This window comes from Electrona antarctica, assembly GCF_951216825.1.
Source record: "Electrona antarctica genome assembly, chromosome: 17".
In the NCBI taxonomy this organism is placed as follows: Eukaryota; Metazoa; Chordata; class Actinopteri; order Myctophiformes; family Myctophidae; genus Electrona; species Electrona antarctica.
This window is the reverse complement of record NC_136798.1, coordinates 16,552,014-16,568,557: the sequence shown is the minus strand read 5'-3', so window position 1 is coordinate 16,568,557 and position 16,544 is coordinate 16,552,014. Positions and strand designations below refer to the sequence as shown.

At 42.1% G+C, this 16,544-nt stretch overlaps 1 protein-coding gene across 2 annotated transcripts; it reads left to right on the top strand.

Annotated features, from left to right (window-relative positions):
* Nucleotides 1-1,730: 1,730 nt before the first annotated feature.
* Nucleotides 1,731-14,755, top strand: hmgn3 (high mobility group nucleosomal binding domain 3). 2 transcript variants are annotated; one of them, XM_079526978.1, is made up of 6 exons: nt 1,732-1,882; nt 6,069-6,119; nt 6,387-6,416; nt 8,930-9,046; nt 12,164-12,265; nt 13,748-14,755. In XM_079526978.1, exons 1-6 carry the CDS (start codon nt 1,868-1,870, stop codon nt 13,802-13,804), a joined length of 372 nt encoding a protein of 123 aa, XP_079383104.1. In that variant the 5' UTR covers nt 1,732-1,867; the 3' UTR covers nt 13,805-14,755. The 2 variants fall into 2 exon arrangements, with proteins under 2 accessions (XP_079383105.1, XP_079383104.1); XM_079526979.1 differs by lacking the exon at nt 6,387-6,416 and having other exon boundaries at nt 1,731-1,882; nt 6,069-6,134; nt 8,963-9,046.
* Nucleotides 14,756-16,544: the final 1,789 nt, after the last annotated feature.

Below are 16,544 nucleotides of genomic sequence, written 5' to 3'. Positions count from 1 at the left end.
GGTTGAGTCCGTTGCCCGACCGGGCAAGTGCTCATTTGAGAGGAGACGAAACCGTCTATAAACACTGTCGAGACTGTCTAAACACCTGAACGTGGCCAGAGAAATCTGTCTTCTGGTCTGTGGAATGTAAAATAAGAGCCTTTACCCATAATGTGCTATTTTCACTGTTGCTATAAATGTGTGACATTTTTAATCGCACAGCCCCAGAAAGTAAAACAACCAGTAAGACGTCTAAGGGCAAGAAGCGTAATGTTAAATTGAACAGTAATTCAAAATGTATCTATCATTTTAAAATGGACGTTATACTTTTGTGGGCAAGTAGAATATGACCTGTTGCATTGGCAAGTGCCTCTGAGACCTTAGTATCACCCCATGACACTACTGCCTAAGCCTTAGGCCCTAAGGAGTCCAGGTCATATTTCACCATAGTGTAAAGAGCCTTAAGGACAATACAAATCCAGCTGCAAATATGGTACACACATTTCAAGATTGTGATACCTGAAGTGACCTGATATACAGGTTTTCCAACTTTGCTCGCTCAAAGGGCAAATAAGGATATTTTCAAGGCTAGCATAGGCTACTAGGGGCATATTATAAGTTAACCTTTTTCAAAACAACCTGCATGACTTCCATGAATTGTATTCACACACACACACACACACACACACACACACACACACACACTGTACGTGTAGCTGGTGCAATATGGCCATGCTGAGATATATTCTTGCATTGCAGGAAAGGAAGGAAAATAATATGTGGGTGTGTAACGTGGGTTATATGGGCATGTCTACTTTGCCAGTGGCAAATTACATGAGCTCACACACTCTGTATTAACTGCCTGTGTGATGTTATAATGAGGTCCATTTATTCTCATTTGTTCCACAATTACTTGACCGCGTCTACATAATAATGTTTTGTGTTAAATCCTCCACAAGTCAACTGTGGTGGGTCCCCAGACTCCCCACTCGTAATAAGGAGGACGGAATAGTCCCCAATAAAAGGACTCAAAGGAGCAGCAGCTGATCTAACTTAATAATAATAGACCATGTAGGGAGAAACAGTGGCGGTGGTAAGCTAACACTTTCATCAGAAGAACACATTGATTTCTGCACGCCTTTCACAAGAAGACAGAATAGTTCTTTGACGCGCTCTGCAAAAATAACAACCACAACCCACATTGTCCGCATTATTTCCATTCCTTTGTGTTTTTATACTAGAATTCCGGGGATACGACCCGACACTGCCGAGATCCACCGAGAGAGTCGGTCACGTTTCCATCACTGGCCCGTGTGTCTTCTGTAACTGTTCTGTTTTCTCTCTGGTTCTCTCTCAGCAGCGGCAATAGCTTCTATAGCCTGATTTTACTTTGGTCCGTACGACGGTGCCGCGCGGCGAAAACAACCGCTCTACAAGCTCACGACGCGTTGCGTCCATTGCCAAATGTGAGCTTGTAGATCGGAGCTTTTCGGCGCGCGGCGCCGCCGTACGGACGCATTATAACTCAAAGCATTATTTCCAGTAAGCCAATGGACTGACGGTTGATTTGCGTACAAAGCCCGCGGAGCCAATCGGAGAGTTGCCATGGAACTGTCCCTCGACCAATGATCGCAGCCGTGTAATTTACATACATGGGGGGAGCCTGGCCAATCGGCGACGACGACGGGGAGAAGATTCGGAGAGTTCTGGCCTATGGCTGAGCGAGGCACAGAGTTTGGGAGTGCATCTCATTAACATCTCATTATCGAAGGTGCTTTAGATATTGATCCTTGTATTTCGAGGTAGTTCAAACTCACCTCTTGTTACCTTCAACGTTTGACCTTCTTGTTTGCCCCGGGGGGGAAGTTATCCATAAAGCAAAAACAAAATGCCGAAGAGAAAGGTGAGTGTTGTATGTATTTTCTGTGGTGCTATGTGGCTCACTTAGGTTGTAGTTTCTTCTCTGCATTATTAGAGGGAAATTAGCGGTGCGCGGTTTTGGTGACGAACGACGTCGAGCAGGTGAGCTGATGCCAAAGTTTTAGTAATCGTCGTTTGCGGTCTCTTCGGTGCGGGGATTTTTTTATTATTTTTTTTACAGGATAAATAACACAACTCGGAGCCCAATGTGTCCAATGTGGGTCCATTTGATTTGACCAAAGAATCGTGTTATTTAATTCACATTTTTTTAATGTGCAAGTGCCATGTTCTTCTCAATGGCCGTTCTGGTGGTCGTTTTTTTGTGATGTTCTTCCACCACTTCCCTGTCGTGTCCAGCGCACAGCACAGAACAGCACGGCGCTGCTGGCACGGTGCGCACTGCCAAGTCGGGGTGGGTGGATGGATAGATGGATTGATGCGTGGTGTGTCCGTGGCTCTGTGCGCACACTTAATGCATGTTTGGCTTATGATTCTGTGTCGATTTTGAAGGAGGTGTAATTTAACACCGAAAACGAAAACCACCTCCCTTGCCTTCCTTTCAGTCTGTATGGGTGATCATCAATGGCAGAACCACACACACACACACACACACACCGCCACCAGCGGGCGGCTGAGCCGATAGAACAAACCCACATCCAGAGAGAAAAAGAAAAGCGAGGCAGTAGTACACAATTGCCGCTGTGAAAGAAGGGGGCCGCAACAGCATTGTTATCAGTGCATTACATGGAAACTAGCTCTTCTGTCGTGGAAAAACTGCCATTGTCCGACCGCCACACCGTGCGCAGATTCGCCTTTGCTTTGAGGACAGAGAGAATAGGGGGGGCCATTAGGGGCGGAGGTCGTTGCTATGCAAATGATGCGATCGCAAAAACCAACACATTTTCATCATTTTTGCATGGTTTACCTGCTGTAGCCCTAGAGAGCGTGAAGCGTTTGAGCACGTTTCTGTGTGAAACGTAGTATCTTATTATTACAACATGTAGGTTGTTGTTGGTTTATTATAGGCTGAAATTGTGAAATATATGTGTATGCAACTATGCATCCAAATAGACAACAGCAGATATTTACACACCTTGAAGTGTATATTTTGCCAGCGCAAGCTGGGTGCCCCCATGGGAACCTCCAGATAGCTTTAAAAACGTAATTTTAATACTTAATAAGCATAATATAGCTATTGACATGGTATGCCATAACACGTCTTTAAATTGTTTAATATCAAATGCATAATATACTATAATAATAGGCCTAATAAATACATAAGCGCTTATAGCCTACATTTTTATACTGCAATGTATTCCATTTACACACAATTATAGACCTAGAATTCCTGTGATCATTCATTTAACTTTGTAAATTATCATGTATCACAGACATAGATCCCTCTAGTTTCATATCCATGTGAACGTTCTGGCACAAAACGTGTATTTAGTCAATTATCTCCATGATTTTACCAATACTTCCTGTTGTTTACCGCAGACTTCATCACCAATTGACCAGGGAAACACAAAAGTTTGGGTCACACGATTGGCAAGTGGTGTGATTAATTACCCAGCACCTATCGCAAGGCACCTGCCAATTGTGTGACCCAAACATTTGTGCTTCCCTGGTCGTTTGTGGTGATCAGAGGAAGTTTTGATAAATTAAGTCCAGCTGTCCGTGTGCATCTCGTGAAAAAGTGGAGATAATTGACTAAATGCACGTTTTGTGCCAGAACTTTCACATGGATATGAAACTAGAGGACCATATTTCACTCCACGTCTTTGGAATTATTTAATGGGTGAATACAAACGGAGCATTTATCACATTTAGGCCGCGCATTTTGCGTCCGACCAGAAATGAACTAGGGTGTTCTATGGCTCTGTATGTGAAATACTGTACAAACTGTATAAACAACAAGAGCCATTCTAGGGCTAACACAATTATAGTTATTCAGAGGCAGAGCTTAGTGGTTCTTTGAGGTGCACTGCTCACCCCTGCCATGCAAATAACCTGTTAAGAGACCCTGTGTGTGTGTGTGTGTGTGTGTGTGTGTGTGTGTGTGTGTGTGTGTGTGGGGGGGGGGGGGGTTGAAAATCTCTAAAGTGTTTATGGCCCACCCATTTGACCACCATGGGTGGGCCACGGTGCGTCAGAGCATGTTTAAATTAGTTTTAAAGAAAAAATCACACCCGTGTGAAGTGAGGGGCACTCTTATCATACATCATCATGGATCATCTCATACTGGCCAATCAGAATGCCTGTTGCTTGTGATTGATTAGCTGATTAGCTTGTTTACATATGATGTAAACTTTCCCTTCAATGTGAATGCGTTTGATGTTTAATTTACATCATATTTAGCGACCTAATTTCTCTGTTCATTGTCAATGGCAAATCTTGAGACGCTTGGGGACAAGATTTAGTGGACATTTGACCTGAATTCCCCTTTCATTGTCAATGGCAACTCTTGAGACGTGTGGGGACCAAAGCTGTATATAGGAGGGGCTAGCGCCCCTCAAAAGCACACCCATGTGAAGTCAGGGGCGCTCTTATCATCGTACATCATCATGACGTAACATGTCAATTTGCTCAGACACATATGACGTAAATTCTCCTTTCATTGTCAATGGCAAATGTGACACGAGTTATGACAAAAAGCTGTATATAGGAGGGGCTGGCGCCCCTCAAATAATACCACAACATTTGTTTTTCCAAAATATATATTATATATATATAGTAGTGTCATCAAATTCTTGGTGTTTTGGCAATTATTTGGGGGCCACTTGCAATACCTGCAAGGCCTACAGGTGGGCCCCAGCCCACATCATCAGCTTATTATAGTCACCTCGCACCTTTAATGGTATCCCCAAAAGTCTTGGTTCCCACTTTCACTGCTATTTAACACAGCTGAAAATATTTTGTTTCAGGGTTCCCCATATACTGTATGTCGTTGTTAAAATTGATTGATTTCATGCTATATTAACTAATTTTATCTGAGGACCCCCATTTCTGTTCGGTGTAGGCTATTTATATTGTTTAAAGTTAAACACAAAATGTTATCATCTCTGAGGTGCATAGGATGTGAAATTATTCTGTCAAATGTGTAAATCAGAAGTACAGCCCATTGATACTACTTGCCAGGAGACAATCTTCCCACATTTTTTATCCTCCTTGACCATGTTGTCTAAACACAAACGTGCATGGACAGTGTAGGGTAATAACTGACCAGTGGGTGACCACATGTAAACGATTGTGAAAAATAAGTAACTATAATTCAGCCGTTGTTCGAAAAAGTTTTAATAATATTTAAAGAAAAACACCTGTGTGAAGTGAGGGCCGCTCTTATCATTGTACCTGTATCATCATACATCATCTCATTCCAGCCAATCAGAATTTGCGTCCTCACCTGCGTCTTCATTGTTTGTGTTACGCAATGTTTGTGTTTACACTATGATGTAAAATTGTCCATTCATTGTCAATGGGAATTTAATGTTTGTGTAGGACAAAATCTGTGCACACACACTAAAAGCTGGACATAGGACGGGCTAGCGCCCCTCCAAAAAAGCCATGTCCAGACGTCTGGGTATGAATGCGCAATGCCTTAACTCTAATAAATAACTTTGAGGACATGGAAAAGTCAGCTCAGTCAGTCCCTGCCTGTGCCAATGCTCAATGGCCATGTACAATTTCAGATAGATTGGTTGTTTCTTTGTTTAGAGAGAGGGTAGAGAGACAGGTAGCTGTAGATGGAGAGTAATAATGACATGCAAACACAGGACATAATCAAACAGGGTGACCTTGCAATTATGTGGTCGACGCACTATCCGTTCAACTATACTGGCATGCCTCAAATTGGACGTCATAGGGATTTACACTGAGCAGAGAGGTTAAAGAACATTCTTTCCAATTATTTTTGACTGTTCCCCACTCCCTATTCTAGCTACATATGATACTATCTGTCACATGTAGCTGCAACCACACTGCAGCTCTCTGCTTGATGATTTGTTACTCTGGCCTATGGCTTAAGAACAGGACCTGAATGTTTAACATGAAACTAGACAGTCAAGTTGAAGCCACTGGATTACATTAATTTCAATATGGTATGTGAAGACCCAGTTCAGTTGAGAGTTTAAATCGATGTTTTTCCATGGTTTGGTTTGCTTTCTCCACAGTCTGCTGAGGGTGCCGAGGGCAAGGAGGCCTCTAAGGTCACAAAGCAGGAGGTAATTGTTTTGGATGTGCTTATTGTGCAGAATGTGTGTGGTGTGCTGTGTTTTGTACGTGGAGCGTGTGTTTTGTGTGCGTATGAATGAGATATTAACACAAACACAAACACGGATAGGCTTATTACTTGGGACCTGACACCCACCACTAAGCAAACACATATTCCATCACAAGCCCCTGAAGGTACAACTGATATCTCTCTCTCTGTCTCTCACTCTATCTCTCTCTGTCCCTCTCACTTCTCTGCTCATCCCTTGTTCCCGTAGCCCACCAGAAGGTCAGAGAGATTGTCAGCGGTAAGTTTTTGTTCCCCTCTCTGTCTTCACCGCTCTACCTTTCCTTTCATTTACCTACCTCCCCCCAACTCGTTCCACACCCAGTCTTTTTGGATGCTGTGTTTAAAATGTCATATTACCATAACAGAAAATCAATTCCTCCATTTGATGGGAGTTGTGAGCATTTTACACGTCCCATGAATGTATTCCCTGAAGACTGGGTCTGTACCCGTATGCATGTCTTATCTCTGTTGTCCTGGTTCCATCCTCTGTCCGGCCTTCTCTAAGGGCTATCTGTTTTTTATCTCTGTTGTCTTGTGCATGCTGGGTGTGTATTAGGGGCTGTGTCCACTGAGACGTTTTTTTTCCCTGGCTGAAAACGCCAAGACGCTTGCCTAAAACCGCTTCCAAACATCAGAGTTGAAAATATTTCAGCTCTCAGCAAACTCAGCATTAACATGCTGAGTTCAAAACATACACTGCACTCAGGGAAAAACGTCTTGTTGGACACCGCCCCATAATTGCGAATTCCGGACTAGCCGTTTTCTTACCGTAAAATGACGATAATATATCCGTTGATCATTGGAAGAAGCAAAAGAAAGAAGAGAAAAGTTCTATACTCCTCAGTTCCGACTGTGCATGGCGGGTGAATCGCTGAATCGCTATTTAGATCACTCGATAATTTTTTTATCTGTTGTGGATGATGTTGAAAATACGCCCACAGAATGTTGTCAGTCTGTGGCTTCCGCCTTGACCAGGACACGACACAGTTTTCCGCCCCACGAAGGGAGGGAATTTCCGCCGAAGCGAGGGACTTTCGGCCCATAGTTTTAGACCACAACGGAGGGGTGCCGTCTCAAGCGAGCTTGAGCCACGTGAGACACCACCGAGCGAGCTAAACCGAGCGTGCGCTCCTCAGCTCCAACCGTGCACGGCGGGTGAATCGCACATTTGATGATGTTGAAAATACAGAATGTCAATGTAGGGCTTCCGCCTTGAGTTCAACTATTTTTCTTCCTTTTTTGTCTCGCCACTAACAGTGGTTCATGATGATAATATATATATATATATATATCATCAGAATTTGGTAAGAAAATGGCTAGTCCGGGATTCTCCTTTAAAGGTCCTTTATTTGAACAGCATGTTCTTGTAACCATGTTTTGTTACAAAACTTCTATGCATGTAATTAATCATTTCTATGTGTGTACTACTATATTTATGTACTTTTGCATGGGTCCAGAAATTGCTAATATAAGTGTTTTACTTTGAGGTAATAGTTACCTGGTTAGCCAACCTCTGGTGTTATAGTGTGTATAGAATAGAGTGCATAATTGAACTACGGTATGAAAGTTAAAAAAGGGAGAGTATTATCTAATGATTGATTATAATAATTGAAACATAGTATTTTGTGTATAGAACCCAACTTATTTTACAAAGCAAAGCAGAGATATTCTGAGAGAACGTCAAATGAGTTACTTTTGTCACGGGTAAATCAGCTAGCAGCTTCAGGGAAAAACAGCAAGTGCAGTGTTAAATTCCATAATTAAAAACCTTTGCATTAGACCCTCACATCCAAGCCAATACTGTCTCAAAGTCAAAATGTTCCCCAGCATCCTTATTTTGGGGAAAGCTTTAGCAGAAAATAGCAGATCGACAAGCTCCTAATGTGTCGACGCATTGTCAATCTGCTATTTTCAGCTAATCCTTTCCCCTCAATAACACAAAACAAATTATTATGTTATAGAGCCCTGAGGGACTCCGGTCAACGTGGTCAAAGTTTTCTCTGCCCTGTTGACTTGGCTTGGGGTGGTGAGTGTAGGAAACCACATTGAGTTCACTGGGAACTCAATGTGGAACTCAGCTGTGCCCCTGCTCGGCCCTATTTCTGCCAGTGCCTTTTCACTTATCCCTAAACTTTTTACTATTTTGAATAGTTCAAATAGCCAATCTACAGGTCCCCTACGTGCTGGACAGCCCTCCCAGTCAACCAGCTTGTGTCACTAGTGTCACAAAGGTCCCTGAATTTCCTTCCGGAAGCAATATAGGTTTATCTTATCTCTTTTTCCCTCACCAGCTACTGAGAACAGTGCCAATTGTGTTAGTTCGAGTGCCAGCCATGCTGGAGGCACCACTGCTGGGATTTGAACCTAGGTCTGTGGCGGTGGGTGAATGCCAACCGGACAATCCTGTTGACCGTTTTTAACACGTTTATTTGCTCAGTCAGTACAGTGTTGAGAGGCTTGAAAGAGAAGCTCAGAAAGACAAATCATGTCTTATAACCTCGATTCGAATGTAGGACATCAAAAGTACGTGATCTATACCAGCCATTGAGTTTTCACGAAATGCATCCACCCTGACCGAGAGGCGACTGCAGAGACTTCCTCATCACTAGGTGTGGACTGTGGAGGCCATGATGTACAGGGAACAGTTAAGGACAGCACATTAGGTCAAAGTGTTTTCCCTAATGTCCTGGACTGGTACGACTTCCTTTTTCATGGTAGCTCAGTGCTAACAGAGCTCTGTGTAACCTGCAGAAACCTGCTCCACCCAAGACTGAGAAGTCTGAGAAGTCTGAGAGGTCTGAGAGGTCTGAGAGGTCTGAGAAGTCTGAGAGGTCTGACATCAAACCCAAGAAGCAAGCAGTTGTCAAGGTAAAATGCACGCATGTACGGACGAACGCTCGCACGGACGCACGCATATTATTTATTCAACAACAAGCCAAACAGTGAGCCTTCACCACTACAGTAGCTATGTGCAAAGACTGTGAGCTATAAAGATGAAACTAGAGTATTCAAGGCTGACAGTGAGTAATATATTTTCGAGCACCGAAAAGGGAGATAGTTTTTCTCTTTCTCTAATCGATATCTCCCTATTTGCTTTTTTTTATTTTTTACATTTTTGAAAAATCTTGAAAGTGTTGCAATCTTACTAAAATTGCATCTGGCGACTCGACTCTAACCCTAAAGTTATTTTAGGCCAGGTTTCCTATTTCAGATTTCCTAAAACCCATTGTGAATATGAGATGTGTCGTAGTATTATACATAACAAGCTATATTTCTCTGTGAATTGTTTTTGAATTGCAATGGATAAATGTGCACAATTATCTATTTTGAAATACACTTACATACACCTAGAGATGGCCGCTGATTGATTGATTGAAATTGGTATACATGCAATCTAATTCATATACACTCTAAGAGCCCTATTAAGCAAGACGAAAAACCCATGCGGTAATACAGATTTCGCCCTCGCTCTGCGCCTTTTCGTATTATGGAAGCCGTGGTGAGCGCTCACTCATATGGAATACCACGTTCCTGCATAATTTAGCATTGGGGGAGTGTCCATATGTTAATTATTTTCGCTTTGCGCTAATTTGCTATTAAGCCCCTTGACCTAAAAACACTCAGCGCATACCGATTCCGCCTGGGTCTGACCACGTCTTAAAAGCAAAAAGCACTGTTTCATTTTACACTTGAGCGGCTCTGGAGTGCTGCTGGAGTGTTGCCATGTCTGTTTATTATAAGCGGCTTCTTTTTCTGCAAAGATGCTTGTAAATATTGGTAGTTGTGGTTGCTTTTCTTGTTTCTAAAGTGCTTATTTGGGCTTTTCTCCTAATGTTGTTTAAACCAGTGATCCTCACACAGCGACATTCCCATGTCAAGGACCCCCAGATTAATGCATTTGCCCAACTAAGCCAGTGACCCCCATGACAGATTTGTGTTTTTAAATGTTTCAATAACATTTTTCAAAAATATTCCACAATTGTCACTTTTTTCAAAGATTACTTTTGAAAATAGCAGATCTACCAGCTCACAATGCATCACATTCATTCATTAAAACAATGAACTCTGACTGCAGGGGGATATATATTTATAATGATCATTCTAACAATGTGCAAGAAAATATGTAAAAAGAAGGAAGAACTTTATATTTGTGGACAATCAAAATATGCTGGAAATTTTAATGTGGTGTCATTAAAAGGAATCTTGATATGGCAGACTCACTATCTAGAAAATAAAAACATGGCACTTCATTTAAAATAGGTTGTAGACCCCTGTTATATGCGATTCTTTTGGGAGTATGTTTATAGACCTATTTACTTGTTTCTATGACACATGGCAACAGCGAGTTTTCTGGCTTTCTCGTTGAGATTATAAAGGGTCATATATCGCTCATTTCTCAACCTTTTTTAGAAATTAAAACATCTCCATACTCATTGGGAGGTTTGCTTTCATACGCTGTATCACACCCGACTCAATTCTTCTTCAATAATATGCTACGAGCGAAGACCATAACATTGGGGCCGCAGCAATACGCATGGCGCACGTATGGCATTTCAACTCATTCCTTCGTCGTGACTCGAATGAAATAAAATAAAATAAACGTTATTTTACTGGTGTTTTTCAATAGAAACAAATAAAGAGCGTGTGTGCAACAGTCAGTGCATATACGTGCATGCACTATAGGCTATATTTCCTCCTTGTCGGGATGGTGAGCTGAGCTCTTCACAGCCCGTTTGTCTTTCATATTATTCTTATAATATTTGATATTATAAACACTCATGGTTCTCTCATTTCTCAACCGTTTTTTAAAATGTAAAAATCCCCATATTCCTTAGGAATCTTGCTTTCATTCGCTGTATGGTACATGGTTCTATTTTTATCGAATTAAACAATATCAAACGAACTTGTATGTTCGGGGGTTAGACGATTCTGGGAACATTACGCATGGATTGCCAATTTGCCAGCCAATGCTGCGTATCTACTCGCAGTTCCATTCCGATCTGAAAGGTATAGGTAGGTGCCATTTCAAAGTCTTAGTTATTCATTTATGAATCAAATGAACTAGAATAAAGATTTTTACAGCTGTTTTTCATGCTTAGAACAGAAACAAATTAAGTGACGATGTGCGTATATCTCCCTCCCTTAGCATATGGCTGCGCCGCTGTAATGACTTTCCAATGAAAACTGCAAGTTACTTAACAAAATAGAGACATAGGCCTACAAGCTATGCACATCATGGCTGTGACAGCTTGTGGATCTGTTCTTTGGAGGCATAAAGGTGACAGCATGCAGTGCAATATGAATAATTAACCCAAATGTGACAAAGTCATGTCATGTCTATGGTGCCAGTCTGCAGAAATGTAATACCACTTGCCGAAAAGGGCGCATCATCAGCTGGTGTCGTAAAGAGAATAGTACGGACATGTTCATTGGGTAAGCCTCAAAACTCCCTTAAACACTCCCATGACTAATTCAAGGCCGTTTTGCTCACACCACGGGGTGTCGAAAGCGCTTCTTACCTGGCCCATAATTGTAATATGACATTGCACCCGCCCCCACGTCTTAAAAACTGTAAAATTATATGTAATTAGATTCCACTTGCTTAATAGGGCCCTAAGTGTGTGTGTGGGGGGGGACAAATCCACACAACAGCTTAGCACCGAAAAGTGTTTTTATGTAGCAAAAAGCATCCGTTCATCACAAGGTACAAGTAACTACGTTATTCGGTCACAGTTTGGTCTTCCTCATCTGAGGAGTTTGCTTATCCTGTCCCCTACCAGCGACAACTGGATGTGCACAACATAGTCTGTTGAACTGTGTGTGTGCGTGTGTGAGCCATATTTTGTCGACACTTACAGTCATAAATGTTGATGGAAAGCAGATTTTTGGTTATATTCTTAAAACAGGCTAAATGTTAAAGCATTTGCATGCTGTTTGCATTTTGCGCTGCACCGTTCTGTTTTCTAATTGGTTGCTTCTGGACAGAAGCCGGTGGTGGACGATAAGGGGATGAAGGCAAAGAAAGGAGGAATGAAGGGGAAGAAGGACGATGGTCCCGCTCAGAATGGAGAACCCAAGACTGGGCAGGTAAGAGAATGACGCAATATCACACCAGATTGAGTGCTGTTAACTCCAGTGGTTCCCAAACCTTTTCACGTCAAGGACCCCCAAATTAATTGTTTGGCCTCGGAACCCATTTTTGTATTTATTTATTCAGCACAATATAAAAAAACAACAACAGAAAGCTAGCAATATATAGCTTAACCCATTTAGGACTCTTTAGGATTCTAAAAATGCCTTCTAAATCTTTTAGAAGGCATTTAGAATTAAAATATTTATTCAAAAATTACAAAAATGTTATGCTGTAGATAGCAACAAGAACTCCAAAGAGGGTTCCCGTCCCAGCTGAATACTACCTGAGTGGGTATTCTGACAGCTGTACTGTAAATGTTAGCTAGCTTGCGTAGTGACAGTGTGTCATGAGTACTGGATATCAGCACTCATGGAATCCCTCTTTTCTAATCACATAACTCGAACGGACCAAGCTGTTCTATAATATAGAACATCAATGTTTATATTATCATGGAAGGCAACTAACTAATGACCTCTTCCCCACTTCTCTTTTGTGAACCTTTGTGTAATCCACATAAACCACATCCATACCCCAAACTGTTACTCAATTACATCTGTTTACATTCACTAATACACTCACTGTCATTGTCACGCACGCACGCACGCACGCACGCACACACACACACACACACACACACACACACACACACACACACACACAGATCTATGTGTCTCGTCCAAGTGTCAGTGTGTCCTCCGTCAGAACCATTTTTCCCTCTTCGATGTCAGTGAAGGGGCAGAGCGAGACAGTCAGAGTCAAGGGTACGGAAGTTTGCGTGTGTGTGTTTCACCCCCAACTGTGCCGTGCCTTTTCTTTGCTAACACGTTACTGATAGCATGTTTACAGCAACCAAGTGAACATTTGTCTTGTGTGCTTTGCAGTGCAGAGTGTTTGTTTGTGTGTGAGAGGAGGAGGATAAGACACAGAGAACGGATGTGTTTATTTGGTTATTTCCATGTGGAGTGGAGTGGACCCCGTCACCCCGGGTGTAATTGAATCTCACCAGCAGGACGTTTGGTCGCTGCCGCTTATGGTGGTTGGCTCAAATGATTGACAGACGGCCGCCTCTACCAATGGCTGATCAGAAGAAGATGAAAGGAGGAGTTTACTCAATGTGGAACTGTCGCCGTATCAGCCAATCGCCACCCTCTATTCTCATTCACTTGTTGAGCTCACATATATCACAATTCACATCAACTACTAGAGATGAACAGTTCTCTCTTACTCATTCTCTTATCTATGACCTAATGCACAAAGTAGACTTTCGTTAACTCCATTGACCATATTCACACACAGCAGCCATGTAAATATTGTGATTATTGTCATAGTACTGTCCCTCACAGATTCAACGACCAGCAAGCACAGATTGATTTGAGTTGTTCATTGAGACGCATGCTGTGCCTAATGTTGTTTATTTTACCTGGTTCTTCTTCCAGGTAACCGAGGTGACAGAGGAGGCTTCTGAGGAGGAGGAGGAGGAGGAGAAGGAGTAAAAAAAAAAAAAGAGGGTGGGGGGCATGTCTCAAGAAGACTCCCTCCCCCCTCGACTCCACGGCAGCGAAGCGTCTTTTTTTACTGAGGTTTTTGTAAACATGCTGACATTTTTTTTAGACTTGTGATAGTAGAGATGGATAACCAGCGAGCCCCTACTCCCCCCATGTTTATTATGCTCAACATTCCTATGTTCTGTAAACCTTAGCTACATGCTTCTCACAATCCAAAAAGTGCAGGATTAATTGATTATTTTTTCCCTCATCAAAATGGCCACAAATGTTCATCATCTTGCCCAGAGGTGGGCTGTAAACGAGACTTTTATGTCCTCGAAAACTGGTTCTGCCCACATTCGTAGCCGTTCTACTTTCGGAAGATGATCCTTGTTTGGCACCGGGCACTGGACTGACCATCACCATGATTTTACAAATTTTCCCCTGGTGGTGAAGGTTGGGATTTGAGCATAATGACCTGTAGCCAGGCACAGCTCCGGTAAACGGTCTCAAGCCGTGTTTATGTTCCATCGGAGGGCAACCGTGGAGAACATCTGCAAAATTTTCGTCGTTTTGGACTTTACCTTGGACTTTAGGTCTTTAACCCCCTTTGTTCCACATACTGTTGCTGTGTGTGCTTGTGTGCGTGTGTGTGTTTGTGTGTGTGTGTGTGTGTGTACGTGTGTGTTTGTGTGTGAGCGAGTGTTTCATGGATCCCTGTTTTCTTTTTTTCTCTGATTTACTTTGTTCAGTTTTCTTCAGACTGACCCTAACTCGTCCCCAGCCCTTCCCCACACACGCACACACAACCCGGCCCCACTGCAGAGTGACATACATACGGTAGCAATAATGAGTGGTGCTTCTGTTCAAGAAGACTTGATTGGCTTTGGAACCTCTGGGCTTCTATGAGTTTCATCCTGTTGGGCAAATATTTTGAAATAAAAGAGAAAGTTGATGTCACATGGTTTGTTTGTGTATTCTGTTTGTGTGTGTGTGTGTGTCCTCATTTATCTGTGAAATAAGTCACGCTGTGCAAAGCTTTTTTTCCACAGCCCAATGCAATGCAGTGGTTCTCAAACTTTTACATGTGAAGGAATTATTATATGTATTTGGCCGTGGACTCCAATCTGAAAATATCTTATGGCAGGGACTCCCGTATAAGATATGTTGTTAAAAAAAAATCAAAAATATTAAGAAAAACCGACTTGTCTGAAGTGAGTGGTGCAACAGCGCCACTTTGTCACCTGTTGGTACCCTAAACATACATACATTATACATAGGTATGGACGGACATTGCTGGTTAAAAACAAAAAATAGTCAATCTATTACGATACGTTGTGAGCTTGTAGATCAAGTATTTTCAAGTATCCAATGTAATTGGGGTTAAAGTGGTTAAACTGACTTTGATTCTTTATTAACTAATGGGGGGGTATCCGCCTCCTTGTGTTTGTTTTGTTTCCATGGAAAAGTCAGGTACCAGCTTAAACGTATGGGCGGCATGTGTGTTGTTGTATGAACAGTGAGGTGTGAGGCCTGCATTTGTGTTCCATTACAATGCGTTCATGTTCAGTCACTTTGCAAGCCTCATACAAAGCCAAAAGTGTGTGTGTGTGTGTGTGTGTGTGTGTGTGTGTGTGTGTGTGTGTGTGTGTGTGTGTGTGTGAGAGAGGTCGGCAGGGGCACGCTGTGTTAAATACAACTGCTGTGTCAGGAAATGATAAGTCAGCATTTGCCAGGAAGGAGGGGCTAGTGTGGCTAGAGAGAGTAATTTAATTGCTTGGCAAGCCATCACTCAGATCCGCAGACCAATGAAGTGCAATGTCCACTTTTTCTGGACCTGTGAAGGCGGTTGATTGAGTCTGAATGATGACAAATCATGAGAAAGCAAGTTACACTTAGGTTTGCTGTTTAGAATAAACATTCACAGTAGTAACCGAATAACTACCAATCTACCAACATGTGCTGCAATGAGAATAGCAACATTACTTTCATAAGTCTTAAAGAGCATTCAACCATTTTCAGTAAGGAGATATTATGGAACCAGATGTATAGCATTGGGGATGTGAATCACATGGTAGCACGTAGCTCCACCTCCCTGCTGGATGTAGATGACTGCTATGCCGACTGACTGGAGGACTAAGTTACATCTATATACTATATTAATTGAACGAAGACCAATTATTGTAAACATGCAAGAGATTAGTTAGAGACGGAAAGTTTAAAATGGAGGAATGGATCTATGACAAGGAATAGATCAGGTGCATTCAGATTTTGGCCTCCTGGATTTGGTAACAATATAACATAAACATCAATAACATGATACAAACACAATTTCCAGTTCTTTGTCAGTTCAGTTTCCCCATAGTTTCATTTGATTGGCTCAGCAGCAGTTTTTAAATGGAAATGCAAATCCACCATTTTTAACACTTTCTATACAGTTATGCACAGAGACGAATCTTGGTCAAAACATTCTCAAGAAGCAGTATAGGCAAAGAACAGATTTCTTTAAAGTACCACTTCACCACTTTTCAACCTATCTTCATATAATTGGTCCTCACTCTGTCTGTCAGGAGGCATCCACCAGTGACATCGTTAGGCAGATTTTTTTTAAATAAATATTTAGAATTGTATTATTGTTGCATTGCAACTTTTCAGGAATAGAAAGCCTGCGGTTTCTATTAGCTTGGATTCCCCATCGATGAGGTCACTGGTGGATGGGTTTCTGAACTGCCCACAGCCCTCCTATGAA

Bases quoted from the DNA above. Each gene is read 5' to 3' on its own strand.
- hmgn3 (XM_079526978.1), top strand. The intron at 6,120-6,386 runs GTAATTGTTTTG...TTGTTCCCGTAG, and splicing joins CTAAGGTCACAAAGCAGGAG to CCCACCAGAAGGTCAGAGAG. The intron at 9,047-12,163 runs GTAAAATGCACG...GCTTCTGGACAG, and splicing joins AGAAGCAAGCAGTTGTCAAG to AAGCCGGTGGTGGACGATAA.